The 22,522-nt window shown below is 51.2% G+C and overlaps 1 protein-coding gene across 1 annotated transcript in view; it reads right to left on the reverse strand.

Annotated features, from left to right (window-relative positions):
* Window positions 1-12,834: 12,834 nt before the first annotated feature.
* MGAT5B (alpha-1,6-mannosylglycoprotein 6-beta-N-acetylglucosaminyltransferase B) overlaps window positions 12,835-22,522 on the reverse strand; it is a 79,103-nt gene continuing 69,415 nt past the window's right edge. Inside the window, exons 14-17 of the mRNA XM_054516846.1 lie at window positions 22,232-22,348; window positions 15,757-15,831; window positions 15,046-15,320; window positions 12,835-13,485 (exon numbers count right to left, since the gene is read on the reverse strand). Of these exons, the coding sequence (XP_054372821.1) occupies window positions 13,287-13,485; window positions 15,046-15,320; window positions 15,757-15,831; window positions 22,232-22,348 (666 nt within the window). The 3' untranslated portion in view covers window positions 12,835-13,286. The remainder of the gene's footprint in view (window positions 13,486-15,045; window positions 15,321-15,756; window positions 15,832-22,231; window positions 22,349-22,522) is intronic.

A 22,522-nucleotide genomic window follows, 5' to 3' on the forward strand; every position in this document is an offset into this window, starting at 1 on the left:
TCCCCAGAGCATCTCACCCCATTCCTGGGAGCCCCACAGCAGCTTTCAGCTCTGGGATGAGCCACGAGGCTGGATTGTGTTTCCCACAAAGCATCACAGCCTCAGGGATCCCCCAGGAATGAGGCAAGGCACAGGTTCTGTGAAATTACTGAGAAAGAAAGAAAAAAAATATATATTTTACAGACTCATCTCCTGCACCGGCAGGCAGGACTTTGAAAGTTGCAGTGCCTTGTAAAATCTGGGTCAGTTTTGTGAGATTATTTTGAAGGAGTGGAAAATCATTCTGACAACATCAAACTACCCCATTTGGGCTTTCTTTTTATTATTTTTTCCCCTTTGAGTGAAGTGCCTTGGAATGACTTTTAGTTCTTTATAATCTAGTGAAGTTAAATCAAAGTTAGAGCCGAATAAATGCCCCAAATGATTGGTGGCAGAGCTGTGAACTCTCTCTGAGCAGCAGCTGGGTCTCTCACCAGGCCAGCACTGCCATAGCTCATCAAGTGAGGCAGTTCAGTCACCCTCCCCTCTCCCTGCTGCCCCTCCAAGCCCAATTCCCTTCTCTTTCCAGGCCAGCAGACACCACCCACCCTGAGAAACTCTCAGGTGGCTGTATTTGTTTAAATATTCCTATCTATATTTCAGAGTTTTCTTTGATTTGCCTTTTTTTTAACTAACTAAGGAAGTTCACAAAAGGTTGGCAAAGTGTACCATGGTGATACTGTGAAATATTGCAGTTGTGGCTCCTGTATGTTTAAAGTAAGAGGGATGTGACAAACTGGATTTGGCAGGTATTTTCTGGAAATTTTCAGGATTTTCAGGAATTTTCAGGAGAGCTGGGAGTTGTGTTCCCATCTGGGAACCACTTATGGGCTCTCTATGGGATGGGATGAGAAAATATTTGCCCTGCAGCACCCCCAGCTCAGGGGGGGAAGCTGTTTCCAGCCTGTCCCTGGCAGGGCCACCAAGGGAAGGTCCTGCTGCCCCACCAGGGGCAGAAACACCCCCTGCCCATTCCCAGCACATGGCAAAGCCACCACCCCATGTGCTGGGACCCACCTGGGGACATGAATCTGTGTGACAGCACAGTGTGAGAGCCCTGGGCATCACCAGGATTCCCTGCTCCAGTGGGGATCCCCCTGGATCAGCACCATCTCCACCCCTCTGCCTGGAGTGACTGACCCCATCCACTGCTGGGACCTGCCCTGAACACAGCAGAGCAGAGCCAGGTGAGCAGAGTGGTGCCCAAGGGGACAACAAGGCCACCCCATGGGCAGGGGATCACCCCAGACCCTTCAGGGAGGGCAGTGGGTCACTCCAGACCTCTCAGGAAGGGCAAGAGATCACCCCAGACCTCTCAGGAAGGGCAGTGGGTCACTCCAGACCTCTCAGGAAGGGCAAGAGATCATCCCAGACCTCTCAGGAAGGGCAGTGGGTCACTCCAGACCCCTTGGGATGGGCAGTGGGTCACCCCAGACCCCTCGGGGGGCTGCAGCTGCCCCATGTGTGAGAGGGCCCCCACCCCAGGGTGCTCTCATGGTCACCCACCTCCAGCCCCCTCCAGGCACAGCTCATCAGGCTCTGGCTGTGAGGACAGCAGACAGAGCAGGTGATAATTTCATTTCCCTTGCAAATGAGCCCACGTTCCTTCCCCATCCCCAGCACCTCATCAGCAGAGTCATCATCCCCACCCCACTCACTTCAGCTCATCCCCCAGCCCTGACAAAGCCATTCCCACCTCTCCATCTCCCTGCAGACAGGTTTGCTCACCACTGAAGTTACCACAGTTAACTGTGGATATTAACAAGAACAACTTGCTTTGCCAGCAGATGTGGGTCCCTAAACCACCATCCAGCACCAGCTCCTGCAGCCCTTCACCTGTGGCTTGGGGTGGGACAATGCAAAAGGTACCCTATACAGAAAAGGGGCTTTGTGGATGTGGGAACAGGGCTGAGGTGTGAGATGTGGGTGCAAGAAACTGGAAAACCCGAACAGGTCCCATCCCAGCACAAGGATGTGACCATGTTCACAGGGGTCTGAGGATGAGGGAAGAGACGAGGATCTGACTCCATGTTTCAGAAGGCTGATTTATTATTTTATGATATACATTATATTAAAACCATACTAAAAGAATAGAAGAAAGGATTTCATCAGAAAGCTGGCTAAGAATAGAATAGGAAAGAATGATAACAAAGGCTTGTGGCTCAGACAGTCTGAGCCAGCTGACTGTGATTGGCCATTAATTAGAAACATCCAACATGGGCCAATCCCAGATGCAGCTGTTGCATTCCACAGCAGCAGATAACCATTGGTTACATTTTGTTCCTGAGGCCTCTCAGCTTCTCAGGAGGAAAAACCCTAAGGAAAGGATTTTTCATAAAAGACGTCTGTGACAAAAGGACCCCCCCAAATCCCCTCCACTCCTGACAGGGAATATTTTATCCCTGTTTTCCCCCCTTTGCCTTCCTCCATCGAGGCTTTCCCAACCCCACTGCTACCCCATGCAGGGTGGGTTCCAAAATCAGCCAGCCCAAATCCCCAGGCCCTGCCAAGGCCCTGCTTTGCTTTATTCCCAGCACCCCTGATCTCCCCACAGACCATTCCCATCACAGGTGCTTTAAACTCCACCCTGCTAGAGCACAGTGATTAAAAACAAGCCTGAAACCTTCCCAGGGAACTCAGAGCAAAGCCCAGGCTGCAGAAAACTCCAGAAAACAAAGACTGGGAGCTCCTGATTCCCTCCTGGTCAGGGGAGGGGGGCAGGCACTGGGTAGGGGTCACAAGGGGCAGCCACTGGGTGATGGTGTCACCTCCTGAGGTCAATGCACAGACTCCAATGGCATCAATTCAGATCCCAGCAGGCTCCAACCTCCCAGAGAGCTCTGATCCTGCCCTGCCTTAGCTGGAAACGCTGCATTGAGGGGGGTATTCCTTCTGCCCCCCAGAGCTCTCCTCAGCCTGACCCAGCCCAGCCCATTGGTGCCCCCCTACAGCTCTGCCCTGGATTTTTAAGGCACTGAGGAGCCCTGACACACCAGAGATGGGCTCCATCCTGCCCCCAGCCCTCCTCCCTGCAAAACAGATGGGGAGCAGGAAAAGCCAAGAGTGCCAGCAGGATCCAGCCCCACTCTCCTTAATTTCTGTTGAATAATTAAACTCTGGGAAGTGAATACTTTCTGCTTAAAAAACACCACTTCCAGTGTTTGTAATTACTGTTTTATTGAAGCATTAAAAATTAAAGGGCATCCTGAGGTTACAGTGAACATGAGAGCTGTGTTCAGCCCCAGCAAGGGCAAGCTGAGCTCTTGGGCACCAGCCCAGCCCTGGGGGGGCACAGCCCCCCAATGTACCCCCAAAACCTGGGGGTCTGGGCCACAAGCCCTGCCCAGCTCAGGCTGCCTCCCTGAGGAGAGAGGCCCACCACATTACTCCAGCCTGGGCTGCTCTTTCTCCACTTTGGGGACTTCTTACTCCAGTTTGGCCCCTGATAACCCACGGGGGGGATGCAGTGGGGCTCAGACCCCCCACAGCCACCCCATGCCACATGGATCACCCATGACCAGTGGGATGCCCCCATAAACTCCAGACTGGTTTCCATGGCAGTCAGTTTCCAACCCTCCACGGCAATAACTCTCCCTGCTCCCCATCCAGAGTGGTGGGGCACTGCCAGGGCTTCCCAGAGCACCCCAGCACATCCCCTGTGGCATTCACATTCTCTGAAAAAATCCCTTCACCCAAGGTTTTTCTCCTGGGAAGCTGAAAGGCAGCAAGAGAGGCCTCAGAGAAAAAAGAAAACAATTCTGATCTCATTTGCTTCTCCTGTGTTGTGCTCACTTGGAATGTGTTTGGAGATTGTTTACCCACAGGTGATTGTTCCATTGGATTCTGCTGTGAGTTTTGACTCATTTGCCAATTGGGGCCAAGCTGTGTCTGGGACTCTGGAGAGAGTCACGAGTTTTCATTATTATCTTTTTAGTATATCTTATATTAAAAAGATATACTATATCTTTATACTTATAAAAGTATCTTTTCTGTATTCTTTAGTACAGTATATTGTGTTTACTTGGAATGTGTTTGGAGATTGTTTACCCACAGGTGATTGTTTCATTGACTCTGGTATGAGTTTTGACTCATTGGCCAATTGGGGCCAAGCTGTCTGGAAAGAGTCACAAGTTTTCATTATTCTCTTTTTAGCATTCTGTAAGTATCCTTTCTGTATTCTTTAATATAGTACAGTATTCTTTAATATAATATAGTATATTAATATAATATAGTATCATAAAGTAATAAATTAGCCTTCTGAGCACATGGAGTCAGATGCATCATTCTCTCCTCTCATCAGTGGACCTGCATTTACAATAATCCTCCAGTTTCCCCCAGCACTCTGCCCTGCCAGCAAACCAGTACAACCAGTGCAGCTCCCTCCACCTGCAGGGACAGAGCCCATGGGGTACCTGGGCAGGCAGATGAGGCACAACCTTCCTGCAAACTCCAGGAAAATCCAAATTCCTTCCTTCTGCCTGCCCCTCACCCCATCCCTGCTGGCTCCCCAGTGCTGTCTGTGTTCTGGGGCTGCCTGGCAGGTACTTGGCTCTCTCCCAAGCTGAGGGTTGCAAACCATCCCCGTGGCAGCAGAAGGAGAGACAAGCTTTGTAAAAGTGACGCACGGCAGATGCAGATTAATTTTATTTTACAGTCCTGCTGAGGCTTTTGAGCCAGTCACCAACACGGGACTAAAAATACCACCAGGGGCCTCGAGTTTTTATTTTTCCTGTTCAACAACACTTACAACAAAAACACCCAGCCAAAATAGCAGCTACAAAACTGCCTCAGCCCCTGGTGGGTGATGGAGGAGCTGGGGGTGGGCAGGTGAGAAGGCTCTGCCTGTGCTGGGGTGGCCAGAGGAGGAGGAGGAAGAGGAGGGGGAGGAAGAGAAGCAGCATTCCTCTGCAGCAGAACAGGCTTCCAAGGAAGATAACCCCCAGATCTGTGGTGCACAATTCTCTGCAGCTTTGGATGATGCTGAGCCAAATGTAAGGAGCATAATCCTCTATTTTCTGTGCTGCTGAATGTTGGCAGTGTGGTTTTGTCAGTGAATTTGTCCTTTCTGGTGTATTTAATGGAGCTTTGTCTGGCTGCTCTGGTGCATGCAGGACCCTGGGCATCCAAGATTCCCTTGTGGCCATGCTGGCAGCCAGCCTTTGGGGAGAAGCCTCTCCAGGAGTTCATCTTTCAGCTTCCTGGCCAATTTTCAGGAGAGCATTGGCAGAATCCATCCCAGTGCCTGGGGAGGAGCCAGGCAGGAGTGGGGATTTTACATCCCATGGCTCTGGAAGCAAATTCCCCAAGGGAACAGCAAAGGTGTGCTGGGATGCTCCCAAAGGAGAGGGGTGCTGGGAAGGGGTTTAGGGGTTTTCCTGGTGGGATTTAGGGAGCAGGAGGGAAGCAAGGAGGGTTTGAAGGCAGGCAGGGCACAATCCTGAGCTGCCCCTGGGATCAGAGGGGTCCAGAGCCCCTCGTGTGATCCAGAACAAAGCAGGAGGAAAGGGCTGCTCCACATCCCTGCTGAGGCCACCTGGCACTGCTTGGTTAACGTGCCCAGAAAAAGGAGGACAAGCAGATGTTCTCAGCCAGGCTCTTTGCAGCACAAAGCAGCAGTGGGGGAGTCCCTGAAATGTCCCTGCACTTTGGTTTCTGGTAAGAACCTGCTCAAACAGGAGCTCGAGCAGCCGAATTCGCAGCATTCCTGAAAAAGTGCTGCTGATGGAATTCAGTCAGGGGACACTGGGTCACACAGGGGTGTCCCCTCACCTGTCCCCCAGGTGAGGAGAAGCAGATTTAGGGACCAGACCCAATCCCCTCCCCCAGGGGACCCCTGGGTGGCAGCTCTGGTGTCATGGACTCATCACTGCACCTCCTCCCCTTTGTGATGCAGTTAAGGGAGATAGTGCAGCTGTGGCTTGGGGGAAAGATGATTAACCATTATAACCCCAATTACAGCTCCTAATTGGGATTCATTTGGTGAGTTAATTAAGTGTGGAAATCTGTTGCCTCCCACTTTTCTTTTATGAACTTCTTGCTCCCAATCCCAGTCCCAGCCTGGCCACACCTGGCAGGGCAGAGAACTGTCACTGCTGTCACTGCTGTGTGGTGACACAGAGATTGGGGTGCCACTGCTGGTGACAGCCTGAGGGGCTCCACTTTAGCACTGCCACTGTCTGACCCAGAAGCAGAGACACCAAAGGGTGGGGACAGGAACCAAGAGGGCTCAGACCTCAGTGCCAAATCTGAATGAGCTTTTGCAGAGGGGCAGGAATGTCACAGGAGCCTGAGGACAGCCAAGGGATGTCTTCTTGATGATGTCCTGAGGGTCTGGTGGCTGAGGAACCTTGCAGGTAGATCTGGTGGAGCCTCTTCCCTGCGCTCCTCTCATCCCAGCACACCTTTGCTGTTCCTTGGGGAATTTGCTTCCAGAGCCACGGGAGGTAAAACCCCCACACCTGCCTGGCTCCTCCTCTGTCTCCAGAGCAAACCAGGAAAGGAAATCCTGGTGTGCCAGACTTGGTGAGAGCAAGGGTTGTGGGACAAACCACAGCCAGGGGCTCAGTGTGGGACTGAGCAGGACTGGGAATGCCAGGAATGCCAGGGAAGGGAGAAGCAGCAGCTCCAGTGCCCAGGCTCTGTGCAGCAGCCAGGGGTACCAGGGGTGCCTTTCCCTGAGGAAAGCCTTGCTGGAAGTGCAGACCAGGATCTCCCCAGCTACAGCTTCTGTAGAAGGACAAGGGGGGTCTGAGGGTCCAGAGGAGACCCTGGAGATGCTCCAAGGGCTGGAGCCCCTCTGCTCTGGAGCCAGGCTGGCAGAGCTGGGGGCGCTCACCTGGAGAGGAGAAGGATCCAGGGAAAGCTCAGAGCCCCTTGCAGGGCCTGAAGGGAGCTGATAACAAAGATGGGAACAGACTTTTTAGCAGGGGCTGTTGTGATAAGGCAATGGATGATGGTTTTAAACTAAAGCAGGGTCATTTCAGACTGAATACAAGGAAAAAAAAATTTATAGTGAGGCTGGTGAGGCCCTGGCACAGGGTGCCCAGAGAAGCTGTGACTGCCCCTGGATCTCTGGAAGTGTCCAGTGCCAGGTTGGACAGGGTTTGGAGCAATCTGGGACAGTGGAAGGTGTCCTGCCCATGGCAGAGGTTGGAATGAGATGAGCTTTAAAGCTTCCAAGCCAAACCATCCCATGATTCTGTGATTCCCATCTGTCCCAGCACTGTCCAGGCCTGCTGTGCTCCCTGTTCCATGTACAGACTCTGCCCTGCTCCCACTGCTGCACACAGCCAGACAGCTGGCAGAGCTGCTGGAGATCCCTATTATTTTTCTCAGCACTCTCCTGAAAATTAATTAATTCAATCAATTCATTAAATAAACACTCCTCCACACTCTGAGCCAGCTGTGCACGGTGTCAAGCTGCAAGAGCATCACTCATTGCCAGGCTGAACTTCCAGGTCCCAGTCCCAGTGATGGCAAACTGGGGGAATTTGGGAAGGAACTGGAGCTGGGAGTGAGGGGTTGCAGTGCAACATTCAGCACAAAATGAAAATGAAATGCTTTGCACACAAAGCTCTGGAGTGGCTGCATTTCCATGCAGGTTGCAAAGTCTTCCCTTATTTCTTAGTGATGCTGTGAGATGCTTTGAATCCTTAGATGAAAGGCACTAAATTAGGACAGATCGTTATTTCCTGTTTTCTGGTTTATATTTAGAGAAAAGCTGATACCTCTGGCAGCTCTCTCCAACACTAAAACAAACTTCTCTCCTGTTTCCAACTGGTCTCTGCTGGAACCTCAGTTCCAGAGGGTGAAGGGTGGTGGGAGCCCTCTGAGAGATGGAGAGGACATAGGGACAGCCCCCCAGCCCCTTTCCTCTGGCAATCCAGAGCCAGCAGCCAGGGCTTGGCAGTGGACACTTCATTCATTCCTTTATTTTTGCCCTCCTGATGCCCTTTGCAGGCAGCAGTGGCACCTGTGCCAAGCAGCCCTGGCTGGAGGCCAAACCCCACAGAGCCATCAAATCCCTTCAAACATTCCCCTCTCTCCCCAGATTTAATTTCCCCCTCTCCAGAGGAGCTGGATGCTCAGGGCTGGGTCCTGGCTCAGCTGCCACCCTCCCTGGGCTGGGGGATGTCCCCTCCTGTCCCTTCTTCAGGCACTGGCAGGAGAAGCTGCTCCCTCAGCATTTCTGCTCTGGGGATGGCTCTTGGTATTTGTGTGCCTGCCTTGGGGGATAACATTGAATGGGCCTTATCTCTGCCGAGAAAATATCGATCCTGAGTTCTAATGGCTTTCCACTAACGAGCCACAATGAGTGTGGCTGGGCACCACTGCTGGAGCTGATGAAAACGGGAATGCTCAGCCCCACAGCTCTGAAAAGGACTTTCACCACCAATCCATGTCCCTTCTACAAGATACAGTAAAATAAAGAGTGAAAAAGAAAGAGAAAGGAAAAAAAGGCAGAAGATTTTGCTGCTCTTTTCACCCAGTAAGTCTGAGGACAGATTTTCAATTTATTCACTTTTTCACAGCTCTGGATTTGCCACAGGGAGGGAGAGATGAGGGAAGGGGACAGGAGATGAAATGCATTCGTTTATTTCGGGAAAGTCATCCTAAAGGGGGAAAACTAATATTAAAAAAACAACAAACAAAAAAAAAAGGTAGGAAAAACCCTGCCATCAGGAAGACAGGACTCAATTAAAACAAGACCTTGAGATCCATGAGGCAGCAGCGCCGAGCAGGGTCCATCAGCCATCCCTGTCAGGCTCCCGGAGGCTGTGTGGCAGTGAGATCCATCACCTGGGGAAATAACCACGGTGCTTACATCTTCAGCAGCTCCTTGATCTGCTGATAAACCCGTTAGGGGAAATAAATGGGTTTCTGCTGCCCAGACCGGCCACATCAGGGATGTGATTTGCTGTTTTACTGGGAGCTGATAAGCGCAGGATCAGGAGGGAAAAGCTGCTTGAACCATTTGCTAATAAAGGCTGAGATAAGAGCAGAGCAGCCTTGAGAGGTCTCCTGGCTGTGATTTCCAGCCCTGATCGCTGCTCCAGGCTGGCTCTGCAGGGCAGGAGCTGCTGCAGGACAGGGATGTGGCATTCACATTGAAAAAAATGAAAAAATTCTGAAAAAATTCCTTCGCCCAGGGTTTTTCTCCTGGGAAGCTGAAAGGCAGCAAGAGAGGCCTCAGAGAAAAGGAAAACAATTCTGATCTCATTTGCTTCTCCTGTGTTGTGCTCATGTGGAATGTGTTTGGAGATTGTTTACCCACAGGTGATTGTTCCATTGGATTCTGCTGGGAGTTGTTTTCACTCTTTGCCCAATCAGGGCCAAGCTGTGTCAGGACTCTGGAGAGAGTCACGAGTTTTCATTATTATCTTTTTAGTATATCTTATATTAAAAAGATATACTATATCTTTATACTTATAAAAGTATCTTTTCTGTATTCTTTAGTACAGTATATTGTGTTTACTTGGAATGTGTTTGGAGATTGTTTACCCACAGGTGATTGTTCCATTGGACTCTGGTGTGAGTTGTTTTCATTCTTTGCCCAATCAGGGCCAAGCTGTGTCGAGACTCTGGAAAGAGTGAAGAGTTTTCATTGTTATCTTTTTAGCATTGTGTAAGTATCCTTTCTGTATTCTTTAGTATAGTATAATATTCTTTAGTATAATATAGTATCATAAAATAATAAATTAGCCTTCTGAGAACACAGAGTCAAATGCATCATTCTCTCCCCTCATCAGTAGCCCTGCATTTACAATGGGGGTACCCAGGATGATGAGAGGGGACACAGGGCAGGGACCACCCATCCTCCCCACCCTGCACTGGCAGGGGAAGGGTTTAGTGCCAGCAACATTAAAAATAGGGAGAAAAAAAACCCAAACCAAATCAACTCCATAAAGAAAGTTCTGGGTGTAATTATTTAGAAGAAGAGTGAGGCTCAGAAACATAAATCGCCCCTGGCTTCATTTCTAGGTAAGGAAAATGGATTTCCAGAACAATATCATTCTTTTGACACGCCTGTCCTGGTTTCACAGCTGCCAGAAAACAGGTTTGAAAAAAAATCTGAAACATTCCAGGAGACTCTGTTGGGTGGATGATACCAGAAATCTGGAAATCAAAAGGTCCAACCCCCACCCCTGAGGGGACCCCAGGGGCTCCCCATGAACCCACTCTGGCTGTTAAACAAACTGTCCCAGCCAGCAGCATCAGAGAGTGCAGCTGACAACTTCTCATTCCATTTTGTTTGGGTTTATTCACAGTTTTGACACCATTTCCCTCTCCCCACTGGGGATTTATTCTTTGCAATTAGCGGTGGGAATTAGAACCTCTTTCATATGGCAGTGGCTCTGCTTCCCTTCAAATCTCTTTCATGCTCCTGCTTAATAAATTGTGAATTTGATGTTTGCATCCTCAGCTCTCCCTTCCAAATGGAAATGTGTCCTGGCCAGGGAGACCAGGTTGGAGACTTGCTCAGAAAGAGCTTGGGAAGGCAGCTGGGATGCCCCAGTGATCACCAGGCACAGCCAGGGCAGAGAAAAGCATTTCCAGGTGACAAAGTCCTTTCTGTCCCACACCAGCTCCTCCAGGAGCTGCTCCATTCCTTGGTGCCACCTCCACATCAGGCTGCCCCTGGCACACACACGTAGCCCCCATGTAACAAATATTTTGATGCCAATTCTGCACCCAAAAGTGATGTTAACACCCAGCACTGGCATTCCCAAAGCAGCCCAGTCCCCAGCTTGCCCCACCATGGGATTTTACAGACCAAGGCATGTGGGATGGGGCAGGAGGGGCTGCCCCAGCACCCACACTCTGGTCCCTGCTACATCCAACATCCACGAGTGATGCTCCATCACCAACAGGCCAAAGGAGAAGCTTTTTTCCTCAGGCAGCCCCTGAGCAGGACTCAGTACCCACTAATGGGGCAGAGACATGCCAGGCAATAGCAGAGCCTCACTCAGCCCCACCACCCACATTTCCAGGCTGAGATCCAGCCAGGTTCCAGACAGATCATTATTTCCCATGACAGCAGTGAAGGTGAGCCAGCCACCTTTTATTTCAGCCTGGAGAAAAATTCTCCTGCCAGGGGATAATTGGGGCTCTCTGCAGTGGGAGGCAGCGCTGCACTGCTGAAAGGTGAAGGCTATTTTAAAAGCAGCTGAGCAGAAACTGTGGAAAAAGCTGCCCAGGGAGCTGATGTGTAACAAGCGCTGCCTCACGAGGCATCCCGAGTCTCTTGGTCTTTAAAACTTGCTTAGATCTCCTATAAAATCCAGTTTTATTTGGTTTTTACAACCCTGGGAAGTGAACTGCTGGTGGTTCCTGCTGGCAGACCCCCCGTGCCTCTCCCAGGCCAGCTCCTGCCCACCCAGCTCTGGCAGCACTCTGTGCCAGGAGATGCTTTGAGGCTGAGATGAAAGGTGCTGTGGAGAGGTGTTGCTGCTCAGCTCTGCACAGAGAGCCTTGTGCTGCTTTTATTTAGACACACGCTGGCTGCAAGACACAAAAATTACTTAATCAATCCTTCCCCTGGGCTGGCGTCACAGGCAGGATGGAGGCTGCCCACGCAGTTGGGAGCTGAAGATGATAAATTGCTCTGGGATAACAGCAGTGTGTCCAGCTCATCCAGAGCAGGATGTGGCCAGGCTCACGTGGGGGGTGCCCAGAGGACACAGCACCCTGTGGTGACACAGCACCCTGTGGTGACACAGCACCCCGTGGTGACACAGCAGGGACACGGTGAGGGTGGCAGGGCTCTGCCCAATGCTGCAGCTCAGCTGAAGGAATGAGAGTTTCTCCCAAAAGCTGGCAAGGGGAGGACAGGCTGGAGGTGCCAGGGGTGTGGCACAGCTCCAGCTCCAGGGCAACCTCCTGCACTCATCTTGCCACTGCTCTCCATCAGTCACTGCGAGCCAGAGGGGACAATTCCTGCAGTGACAGTGCCAGGTCAGGCTGCCACCCCACCAGCCTCCCTCACCAGCCAGGCCAGGAGCGATTCCATGCAGGGAAGGGCCGAGAAGGAGTTTCCAGCGCTGAAATTCCAGTTTCCTGATTTTCCAGCCACGTTTTATGGCATGCAGGAATCTCCCCATTCAACCTTGCAAACAGCAGCAGCGCTCAGCACCAACCTTACAGCAACTCCTTGCCCAGGTGAGCAGCCCTACAAGAACAAACCAGGTCACCCCAGCCAGCACCAGCCCAGCCAGAGGATGTGCCAGGAGGGGACGCGTGGGCAGTGGAGGGGGAACCACCCCCAAAGCAAGAGGAACAGCACCAAGGAAAGTTGAAGAAGCAAAGAGTTCCATGGAAGATGGTTGCTTGGAGCTCACCTCTTGCTGTGCTGTCAGCATCTGGGGCACACAGTCAGGATGTTGCTCTTCAGCTGCTCTGCCCTCGGTCAGTGCCCACCAGGAATTCCCTCCATGTGCTGCAGCACATCCTCCCCTCTGCCCACTCAGCAGCCCCTGTGTCCTCACCTCCTCCTGCAACCATCCCTGGGGGGATGTTCAGCTCTGTGAATGGCCCAGCAGGGTGAAGAGCAGCCTGGAGGCTGGGGGGATCACTTTGGGCACCTCTGCCCTGCCTGGGGAGCAGCAGTTTTCCCACAGCCCCATCCCACCACTGTCTCTTCCTGGGGCTACCAGGGATGCAGTCCCCACTGTGCCCATCAAACCCAGCCACTCTCCTTGTGCTTTGTCCTCCCTCAGCTCCACACCCACAACAGCCACCAGCATCACCCCTGTCCCCCCTCAATGCAGCTCTGCCCAAGAACTCCCGCAGAAGGGCTGGGTGTGGATTCCCCTTTAATTTACCACTTGTCAGGGGGAGGGTTAAAAAAATCAATAAATAAAACAACTGAGGATGCTTGAAGAAGATGAAAACCCTGAAACTGCAGTCTGCTGGTGGCTTGTCCCATCGCCAGAGGAGGGGAAGGGTGCCCCCAGCCCCTCTCTCCCCACCACCCCATCCCAGCGCCACCAGGTCCAGGTGGGTTCGGCCCAGGATGCGCTCGGATGATGCTCCTCGGGAAGAAAATGACTCCAAAGTTCAGGACAGGGTCATTCACAGCTGGCTGGTGGATCAAACAGCCCCAGAGTCTGACATGATACAGCCCCAGGGTGAGTCTGACAGCCCCGGCTCACCCACCGTGAGGGACCCGTCCCAGCTCCTCGGCCGCCGCGGAGTTCTGAGGAGAAGCCACCCGGTGCCGGTGTCCCCGGGGCGGTGGGGACGCCGTGTCACAAGCAGTCCCTGCACAGAGCCACCTGTCCTTGGCGGAAGTCGCGGCAGGGGCAGAGGCGCCGGTACTTGGCGTGGTGGCCGGCGCAGCTGAAGAGCAGCGGCTCCTTCTGGAGGTAGCACTCGCGGACGTTCTCGGCCACCGCGGGGTACAGGTGGTTCATCTCGTACTCGGTGCTGTCGCACGCGATGCTGAGCCTGGGGGCCAAGGCAAGGTGGGCAGGTCAGGTGAGCACCCATTGAAGGGGTTTTGTCCTTCCTGGGGAGGTTCCTTTGCTGATCTGTGTTTGCCACCCCCGGCTACATGTGAAGGCTCATCACCAGCCCAACACGCCACACAAGAAGGGGAGACCCTGGCAACCCAACCCTGCAGCCCAGAGATTGCCCCGACCCACAGATGGCTCAGAATCACCCACAAAACCCCACCCAAATCTTAGGAGTTGGAGTCATTGGTCCTTGCGGTTTCCTTCCAACTCATGAAGTTCAATGGGTCTCTTACAGCCCCTTGCTGACCAAGGGGAGACCCTGGCAACTCAACCCTGCAGCCCAGAGATTGCCCCGACCCACAGATGGCTCAGAATCACCCACAAAACCCCACCCAAATCTTAGGAGTTGGAGTCGTTGGTCCTTGTGGGTTCCTTCCAGCTCATGAAGTTCAATGGGTCTCTTACAGCCCCTTGCAGACCAACAGCTCTGTCCATGGACAGAGCTCCATGGACAGAGCTCCATGGATGTAGATAACATTCTATGTTATTGTATGTTACTGTAGATACATTCCCTGGAAGGGACAGGGGATCAGGGGATGCCCACATACTCCCTGTTAGCTGGGATTAGCCAGAAAACTGAGGTGGGCATCAACAAAAGCCCCAAGGAGCAGCAGAAATGCCCAGTGTGGATTTTAACACCCCTCCCCTCCCAGATGGAGCAGCAGCACTGGCACTGCCCTCCCACCAACCCTTCTCAGCTGACAAGTCCCTGAGCCAGCTCATTTTAAGGTCTGGAGGAGGATGTGCAGGAGGAAAGAGTGAAAGGCAGGCCCCAGCTGTAATTTATCACATAAAAATGTCAGCAGGCCACGCGGCGCCTGCCTGACCAGCGTGACAGCTCCGGCAACGCTCGCATTCAAATTGCCCAGAGAGCAGCACAGAGCCCGGTGGCAGATTTATAGTCTATTAGAACTTCACCACTGTGTGTTCAAAACGCACTTTTATAGAGAGAGACATTAAAAAGGATAGAGCACGCGGGAGGTGGAGAGGAATGGGGTTGGAAAGAGGCGGAACCATGCCTGGAAACGCTGTTGCTGCCAGCTGAAGAGTGAGGCTGAGCCCTGCCTGCACTGCCTTCATCTCATACTCAGTGCTGAGCCTGGGGGCCAAGGCAAGGTGGGCCGGTCAGGTGAGTGGCTGTTGAGGGGGTCATTGAAGGGTTTCTGCCCTTCTTGGGGAGGTTCCTGATGAGGGACTCGTCAGTTGAGAAGGGTTGGTGGGAGGGCAGTGCCAGTGCTGCTGCTCCATCTGGGAGGGGAGGGGTGTTAAAATCCACACTGGGCAGTTCTGCTGCTCCTCAGGGCTTTTGCTGATGCCCACCTCAGTTTTCTGGCTAATCCCAGCTAACAGGGAGCATGTGGGCATGAGGGCTCATCACTGGGATTTTGGGAGGAGGAACATGAGGAAAATGGGTGCAGGGGATGGGGGGAGCAAAGGGAACATTGTCTGGCTGGTGGCCCCCCACAAGCTCCCTGAGAAGGCCCCAACTCACTGTAGAAACACCTCCTCCTTGTTGAGGAACCTGAAGAAGGTGGGCTCGCAGACCAGCCCGTGGCGCCGGCAGGTGTCCGTGCACGTGTGCTGGGGCTCCGACACCCACACCTGCAGCGAGGCCACTGGGGGCCACACCTGAGGGGCCCAGCCCGCGCTGGGGGACCACACCAGGTGTGTGGAGTTGGGGGACAGGGCCAGCGGGCTTGGAGGGCTTTGCATAGCAGGAGTCTTGGTCTTGGGAGACAGAGGAAGAGATGATGTGGTGCAGAAATCCTGGTGGTAGAGAAGATGACAGGTCAGTGCTCTGAGATGTTAACAGTGGGGAAGGGAGGCTGCTGGTGGGACAGGAGGACACTCGGGACGATGACTTTGCTCATCAGGTTGAGGTCACCTGCATGCATAGATGGCATCTCCTGCTGTGGGGGATGAACCTCTGCTTTTCTCACCTCTTCTTCTCCCAGTGCTGCCTCATTCCCTGCAGCAGAAAGGCCCTGACCCAGCCCCAGCACCCCCAGGTGTCCTCCACCAACCCCCAGCACCTTTGGCCTGTGACAAACCTCCCTGAGCCCCATCTCCTGGTGCTCTCTGCAATCAGGGCACTGGCTGCACAATGCCCACAGGAGAACAGGGATGCTCCCCAGGGAGAAGAGGGAGAGCTGGCCATGAGGACAGAGATGGCTCCCCAGGGAGGACAGGGATTCTCCCCAACCTGATGCTGAATGTAGGCGTGGATCCGCTCCAGCATCCCCTCGCAGGTGTACTCGTAAGGCAGGTAAGGGTCCACCTGTGAAGGGCAAGAGCAGAGCACAGGCAGCAGCTGGGGACAGCCTTGCCCTGCCCCTGAGACAGCAGAACCTTGGGCATGGCTCTCCCACCCACCAAAGCCCACGACTCGTGTCTGTCCACCAAAGCAAGCAGGGAAAAATCCTAGGGCAGGAGAAACCTCACAAGAGGTTTATAAAGTGATAAAGAGAGAGGAGTACTTTGGGTTTGACCTATTGGTGAAAATGAAATCATCCCTGTTCCACTTTAATCTCCCTTTTCTCCACTTTTAGTAAGTTATACAATCAAATCAGTTTTCATCCAATAGGTCACTTCAAACTAAAGCATGAACTGTTCCAGCTCACAAAACTCACTGCAGCTGTGGGCAAGGGAAGAGCAATCTTTAAAAATTATTTTTTTAAGGAACTTTCCACCCTGAGAAGACATATTTTTCCACACTTCCTTATTTTCCACAGAGATGTTACATGAGGTGCAGGAGGTTGGTGCCAGTCCTGGGACCTCCCTTCCCCTTGTGTATCTCTGCAGAGCTTTATTCAGGAGGATTATAAGCAAAACCACCCATAGATAATTAATCCAGAAAACACTGCTGCTTCTATTTTCTGAGCTCTGCACCTCCAAAATAGCTATTTCCTTTTGAAGTACCTGTCAAAACCAAGCTCAAAGGCTCAGTCTGCTGAGAACCCTCTAAGCATTTCCCTGCCATAAATATCCCACCTGAGATCTCAGGCAGGCTGGAAATCACAGCTGCTTCATCTAATTACAGATGTGCACGCTAATCAGGGCTGACACAGTGACAGGCACCAATCCTGCCTCTGAATTCCTGATGGGCTCTCAGTTAACTGGGGCAGAGTCCTCTGAAAGCAAAATTGCCTGTCTCAGTTTCAGAGCCAGGCTGGGGCAGCCTGGGATCAGTTTGGAGGAGATAAACCCCCCCTTGCTGATCATCACCAGTGCTCAGTCTCATCTCAACACTGCCTTCATGGGGGGGCTTTTCCCAGGACCCCCTTTTGCCAGGCATAGTGCAGATATAATTCCAGAAACAGCCTCATCCCCCAAAACGCTGCAGCACATCACACAAACCCTCCTTGTGCCTGCACATGTATCCAGAGGTGATGCTCCAGGTGCAATCCCACCTCTCCACAGGCTCCCAGGGGGATCCCTGGGCATCAGGAGCCCAGTGCAGCCCCTGCTCCTTTCCCTCTCAGGGGGGACCCCAAAGGCTCTCCTTCCCTTTGCTCTCCTCTCCAGGTTTTGTTAGGATTCAGCTCGTGCACTCAGGACTGAGAAAATGCCGATTTCGAGAAGATAATTGTTTAATTAAAATCTGACAGGCTCAGCCTCTTCTCAACAGCCACGTTGTTAATGGCACTCCTCAAGTTGGGAGCTCAGGATGTCCCCAGAGCCCTGGGAGGGAGGAGGAGGAGGGGGAGTTCTGAGGTGGGGATCCCTGCAGAATGATGCATGGCATGGCATGGAGGGAATGGAGGGCTTGGAAAGATGGATTTTGCCATCCTTTCCTCAGCTGGGAGAGCTTCCCAGCCCCAGTGCTCTCTCCATCAGCCAGGCAGGGAGTCACTGGTGTCCCATGGGAATGCCACCATGAGAGCCCTGCATTTCCAGCTGCAAGGGAGGATGAAGTATCCTTCATTCAAAAGGAAAAGAAAGCAGGGTGGAAAAAAATCTGAATGTCATCAGACAAATAAGTAGAAAAATAATGCAATTCAGTGCTGGCACGTAACAGCAGGCTGGAACATTTTAACCAGCTATTTTCACTGGGATGTTTAATGTGCCGCTCTTTCAGGCATAGTCTGAAATGTATAATTTTCCATTATAGTCCTGTATGTTTGACTTTAATATAATGAAGCCTTCTCCCTTCACTACACCAGAATATTGGGTCTATTAAATTGCTTGTGTGAGGACTGGTTTTGACAATGGGAAAAGCTGAAGGCCCAGAAAATGGTGGTGCTTGCAAACCTCTCTCCTTCTCCAGCCTCTCACCCCAGGATAACAGAGAGAATCCATCACTGGGACAAACCTCCAGCATCTCCTGTCCCAAGGGGATACCACTTGTCTCTCTGCCCCCTGTTCCTGTGCTGAGATTTGATCTCTGGGGTAGAGGGGTTTGGTGCTTGCCTGGTTTTAATCTTCCTTATAAATAGTTCAGGGATGCAAACCATCAGGGAAACCCAGAACTGCTCCCAGAGAGATGAATGGCAGAGTCACAGCCTGCCAAAAACCTTGCCCAGCAGCTGGAGGGTGACCTGGAACGGGTGCCACCTCCAAAAGGATGAGAGAGGGCAGCACAAGGGCTGTTCTCGGGGGGGAAAAAACACAGATTGCAAACCCAAGCCACGTCCCAGGCACGATTCAGCTCTGCCTCAGAAGGAAGAAGTTTCTTTCAGGCAGAACTGGGTCTGGAGGGACGCCGGCTGCATCCCAACTGCTCTGTTTGCACACAGCCAGCAGCCAGGGGAGCTCTGCCAGCCCAGCAGCAGCTCTGGGATGGCACAGCCTGCCCCAGGATGCAGCAGGAGAAATTGGGGTGCTGCAGTGACATTAAAATATTGCTGAGAATCAGCAAATCCCCCTGGGACCAAAGCTTGTTGTCAGCTCGACCACACCAGGATTACTGCCAGGTTCCTCAACCAGCTCCCAAATTCCCAGACAGGCTCCCAGCACAGCCTCCACCTGATGGCAGAGCCAGTTTTCCCACAAGATGTCATAACCCAAAAATGTCTTACTGAGTTCTGGCCCTAGAAGATGCAAAACATCTGTGGGATATGTGATTTTTCGGTCATACGACAACAAAAAATCCCTAAATAAAATCAATTTCAGGTCAGTTTTCAATTTTCAATGTTTTCACGGGGAAAATGTTGTGTTTCAGGTTCAATCTGTCTGAGTTAGTGAAGCAAAGGGAAATGCATCATTTCAGATCCAGCACTCCTTTCAATAAATTGGCAGGGTATTTCCAAACAAAGGCAGGCAGATGGGAAACAAAACCATAGTATTTCATTCCAGTAATTTTGAAATGAAATGTTTTGACAGAAAAAAAAATAAATTGATGGTGGTTATTCTGAAACACAGACGAATTTATTAGATATTCCAATAACAGAACACCCCATTTTGCCTTTGCGGGGGGGAAAAAAAAAGGAGTCAGTAAAATAATTTCTCTGAACTCCAGTAACTGGCTGGGAACAGGAACACTAAATTGCCCAGCTCCCATCTTTCTGCTGCTCCTCCTGCTAATGCCCTTGTTTTCAATTCCTGCTGTAACAAACAGTATTTTAAAGACAAGATACCCATGGACCCCTGGAGCCAAAGCCCATAATAAGGCTTTTAAACCTGTAAGGTAGGTCAATTTTTAGGCTTAATTGCCTTGACAGCATCCCTAATAAAGCAGACCTTTCTATTTAAAAGATAAAAAAGGTGGGGGTGGGGGGGTGGGAAGAGGCTGCTGTAAGTTATTCACACTCACTCCCTGCTCTGCTCTGGGAGGATTTCTACAATTTCTTCAAAACCCCAGAGAGGTGAGTAGGGGATTAACTCCTTGGTGGGAAGGAATCTCTCCTCTCCAGAGTGACTTTGTGTCACAATGCAAATGGGCCTCGGTGACTGGATCTGTTCATCTGAGGCAAATTTAGGACTTCCAGCAGCTGAGGGTAATTCCAGAGGCTGGGATGATTTGTGGGAGGGCACTACAGAGTGGGGGTCCTGATGCCAGAGTGGTGAGAGGAATTTGTCTTTACAAACAAGCTGTGGGTCTGCTGGTAGATAAAACCAGCACTGAGAGGTGAAAGAAACAATGGGAAGGATTCCACTGAGTGATGGATGGAAAAAGATGTTTGCTTTTACAAATAAGCTTTAGGTTTGCTGATAAATGAAATTGGATACTGAAAGATGAAAGAAACAATGGGGAAACACCATAAATTCCATAAGAATTAAAAATTAAAAGGGAAGGTTATACATTAGAGGCAATCTCTGGTATCAGGCATTTCAAGAAGTCTGAACCTCTCAAGTACCTCAGCCAATGGGGAAAGAGAGAGGGAAATGTGGCCGGGAAATTGGGATAAAAAGGAGGCTGCATCCTCCAAAAATTTAAGAGACCCCAGAGGAATGTCCCATGGCCTCTCCCTTTATTCAAATAAAGTAAAAGGATTCCTCTGTCTCCTTTTTGGACATAAACCTCTGGTGTTTGTGGATTAATTTTCCTGACAGTGGGAATGAGGAGAAGAGCTGAGACAGGAGCTTGGTTTGGGCACACCAGGGATGGGCACAGCAGCTGCTCACTGCAGTGAGTGCCCACTTCTGGACACCAGCTCCTCCTGCCCAGTGCCCATTATGCCACAAAACCCTTCTCTGAAATCCTTTTTAGTTCTTTCATTTTTAACCTGATCATTAAACACCTAAATGACCTGGTGCCCATCCAGTCAACACAGCAGCAGCACAACTCAGCTGCCCAGGCACCAGCACAGCCCTTTCCTCCATCCTCAATCTCACCATTCTTTAATCATTTTAACAGCACAGCAGCACCAGGCTTCACGATTTTCTCTCTTCTCTTCTGGAAAAAGTGAAAATTTGCTTCTCTCTCCCAAAACAGCTCCCAGCCTCCCACCCACAGCAATTCCTTCACTTCAGGGCTGTCTCCAGCCCAGATGGTGGAGGGTCAAGCTCTGACAGCTGGCCTGGCAGCACAGCAGCAGGGATGTCATTATTTTTAATTTAATTCTAATGGAGATACGGGAGTGAATGTGCAGAACAACAACTGTTTTCTTAAGTTGGGTTTGATGAGTCTTTACAAACTCACAGAGAAAATGAACATGAGGTGAAAAGCTGCAGTAATCACCCTGGAAGAGGTGAGACACAGGGTAATAGCATGGCCACGTTACCTGAATGCCACAGGCATCCCCCTCTGCAGCTTCTAACGCAGGGAAAAGCAAGGATGACCCTTCTCATTCAGCAAATGGCCAGAAAAAATGGCTATCAACACTTTCCTCCCCTCCAGGAAAACTGACTTTAATAATTTGGACAACTTGAAAGGCTCCTGCCACAGGGAGGGAGCTAAATATTCATGAGGAGTGGTTCCAGAGTGGGCACAGCAGGAGTGCTGCCTTCCCTTGGGTTCTCCCCTTCCTCACAGAGGCAACTCCTGAAGTTATTCCCATTGATCTGCTCTGTCCAAAGGAAACAATCAGTGAAGTGGGGGTAAGGCAGGTGCAGAGGGTTGCAGCTCTCTGGGTTTATCTTTGTTATCACACCAGCTCCCAGAACTGCCCTCCACCTGCAGCAACCTCTGCCTGCTGCTCCCAAACCTTATCTCAGCCTCCCCTTGCTCCAGGCCTGCCCACAGGATTCCCAGGGGATTCTGGGGAAACACCTACAATGCCAAAGGAAGGTGGGAGCACCTGTGCCCCTGGGGCTGCAGGAAGGGACCAAAACATCCAAAGGAGAAAGGAAAGGAAAAGGAGAGCCAGGCTCCAACATCTGCTGCTGCTTGGTGTCTTAGGTTGGAAATGGGGCTGTGTGTGTTCTATTCTGTCAGAGCTGGGGCAGTTCTCTGCTGTCCATGGGGCAGTTTTTTCTTTATCTCTCCCACAGCCAACCCTCCCTGCAGGAGATCTCTGCTGTCCATGGCCACTGAGTGTCCCTGCAGGGCTGATCCAATTCCACCATCCCATGGGGAGATGCTGCGCCCAGGGGAGGAGCCAAGCATTCCTACCTGGATCCAATCTGAGGTGCTGGGACAGCACAGCAGCCTTTGCCCAGTGCATTGCCAGAGGAGCAGCTTCTGCTGCCCTGCATGGCCAGAGGGAGCCCAGGCCCATCTCCAGCAGCCCTGGAGCTGCAGAGGAAAACTCCCCCCTTGTGCAGGATCCCTGCTCCAGCAGAGCCACAGCTGGCACTGCAGGAGGGCTGAGCCCCCATGGGATGGGGCTGTGCCACCCCCTGACACACAGGGGACAGGGCCTGCTCTGACTCTGGCAGTGCTGTTTTTTATTATTGCATTTGTAATTTTTATATTTTCTTTTTAATTTTTTTCCTAATAAAGAACTGTTATTCCTATTCCCATATCTTTGCCTGAGAACAAAATGTCAAAATAATAATAATAATAATAATAATAATAATAATAATAATAATAATAATAATAATAATAATAATAATAATAATAATAATAATAATAATTATTATTATTATTATTATTATTATTATTATTATTATTATTATTATTATTATTATTATTATTATTATATTTCAAAATTATAACAATTCAGAGGGAGGGGGGTTACATTTTCCATTTCAAGGGAGGCTCCTGCCTTCCTTAGCAGACACCTGTCTTTTCAAACCATGACACTTGCTCAAACCCAGCAGCAGGGAGGTCACCCCAAAACTGCTCTGAGCCCTACCTGTGTCCTCATGATGGTTTTGATGGCAGCTTCAAACTCCTCAGAGTTGTTGTAGTCAACAGTCCACACGTGAGGTTTCCCAATGAAGTCCTCAGCATATGGGTGTTGGGAGGACACCTGAAACACAGAGGTGCCAGCTGGATTTTGCAATCCCTGCTGAAATGGCTGCAGCTTCCTGCTCACAGCTGGCTGGCAGAGAGGAGCAGCAGCCTCACAGACACAGTGGGGTTTAACCCACTGCAATAGGGAGTGCTGGAAAATGGATTCCTCTGAATCCAGCTGCTCCCCAGC

The sequence above is a fragment of the Molothrus ater genome, chromosome 19 (genome assembly GCF_012460135.2).
Source record: "Molothrus ater isolate BHLD 08-10-18 breed brown headed cowbird chromosome 19, BPBGC_Mater_1.1, whole genome shotgun sequence".
Taxonomy (NCBI): Eukaryota; Metazoa; Chordata; class Aves; order Passeriformes; family Icteridae; genus Molothrus; species Molothrus ater.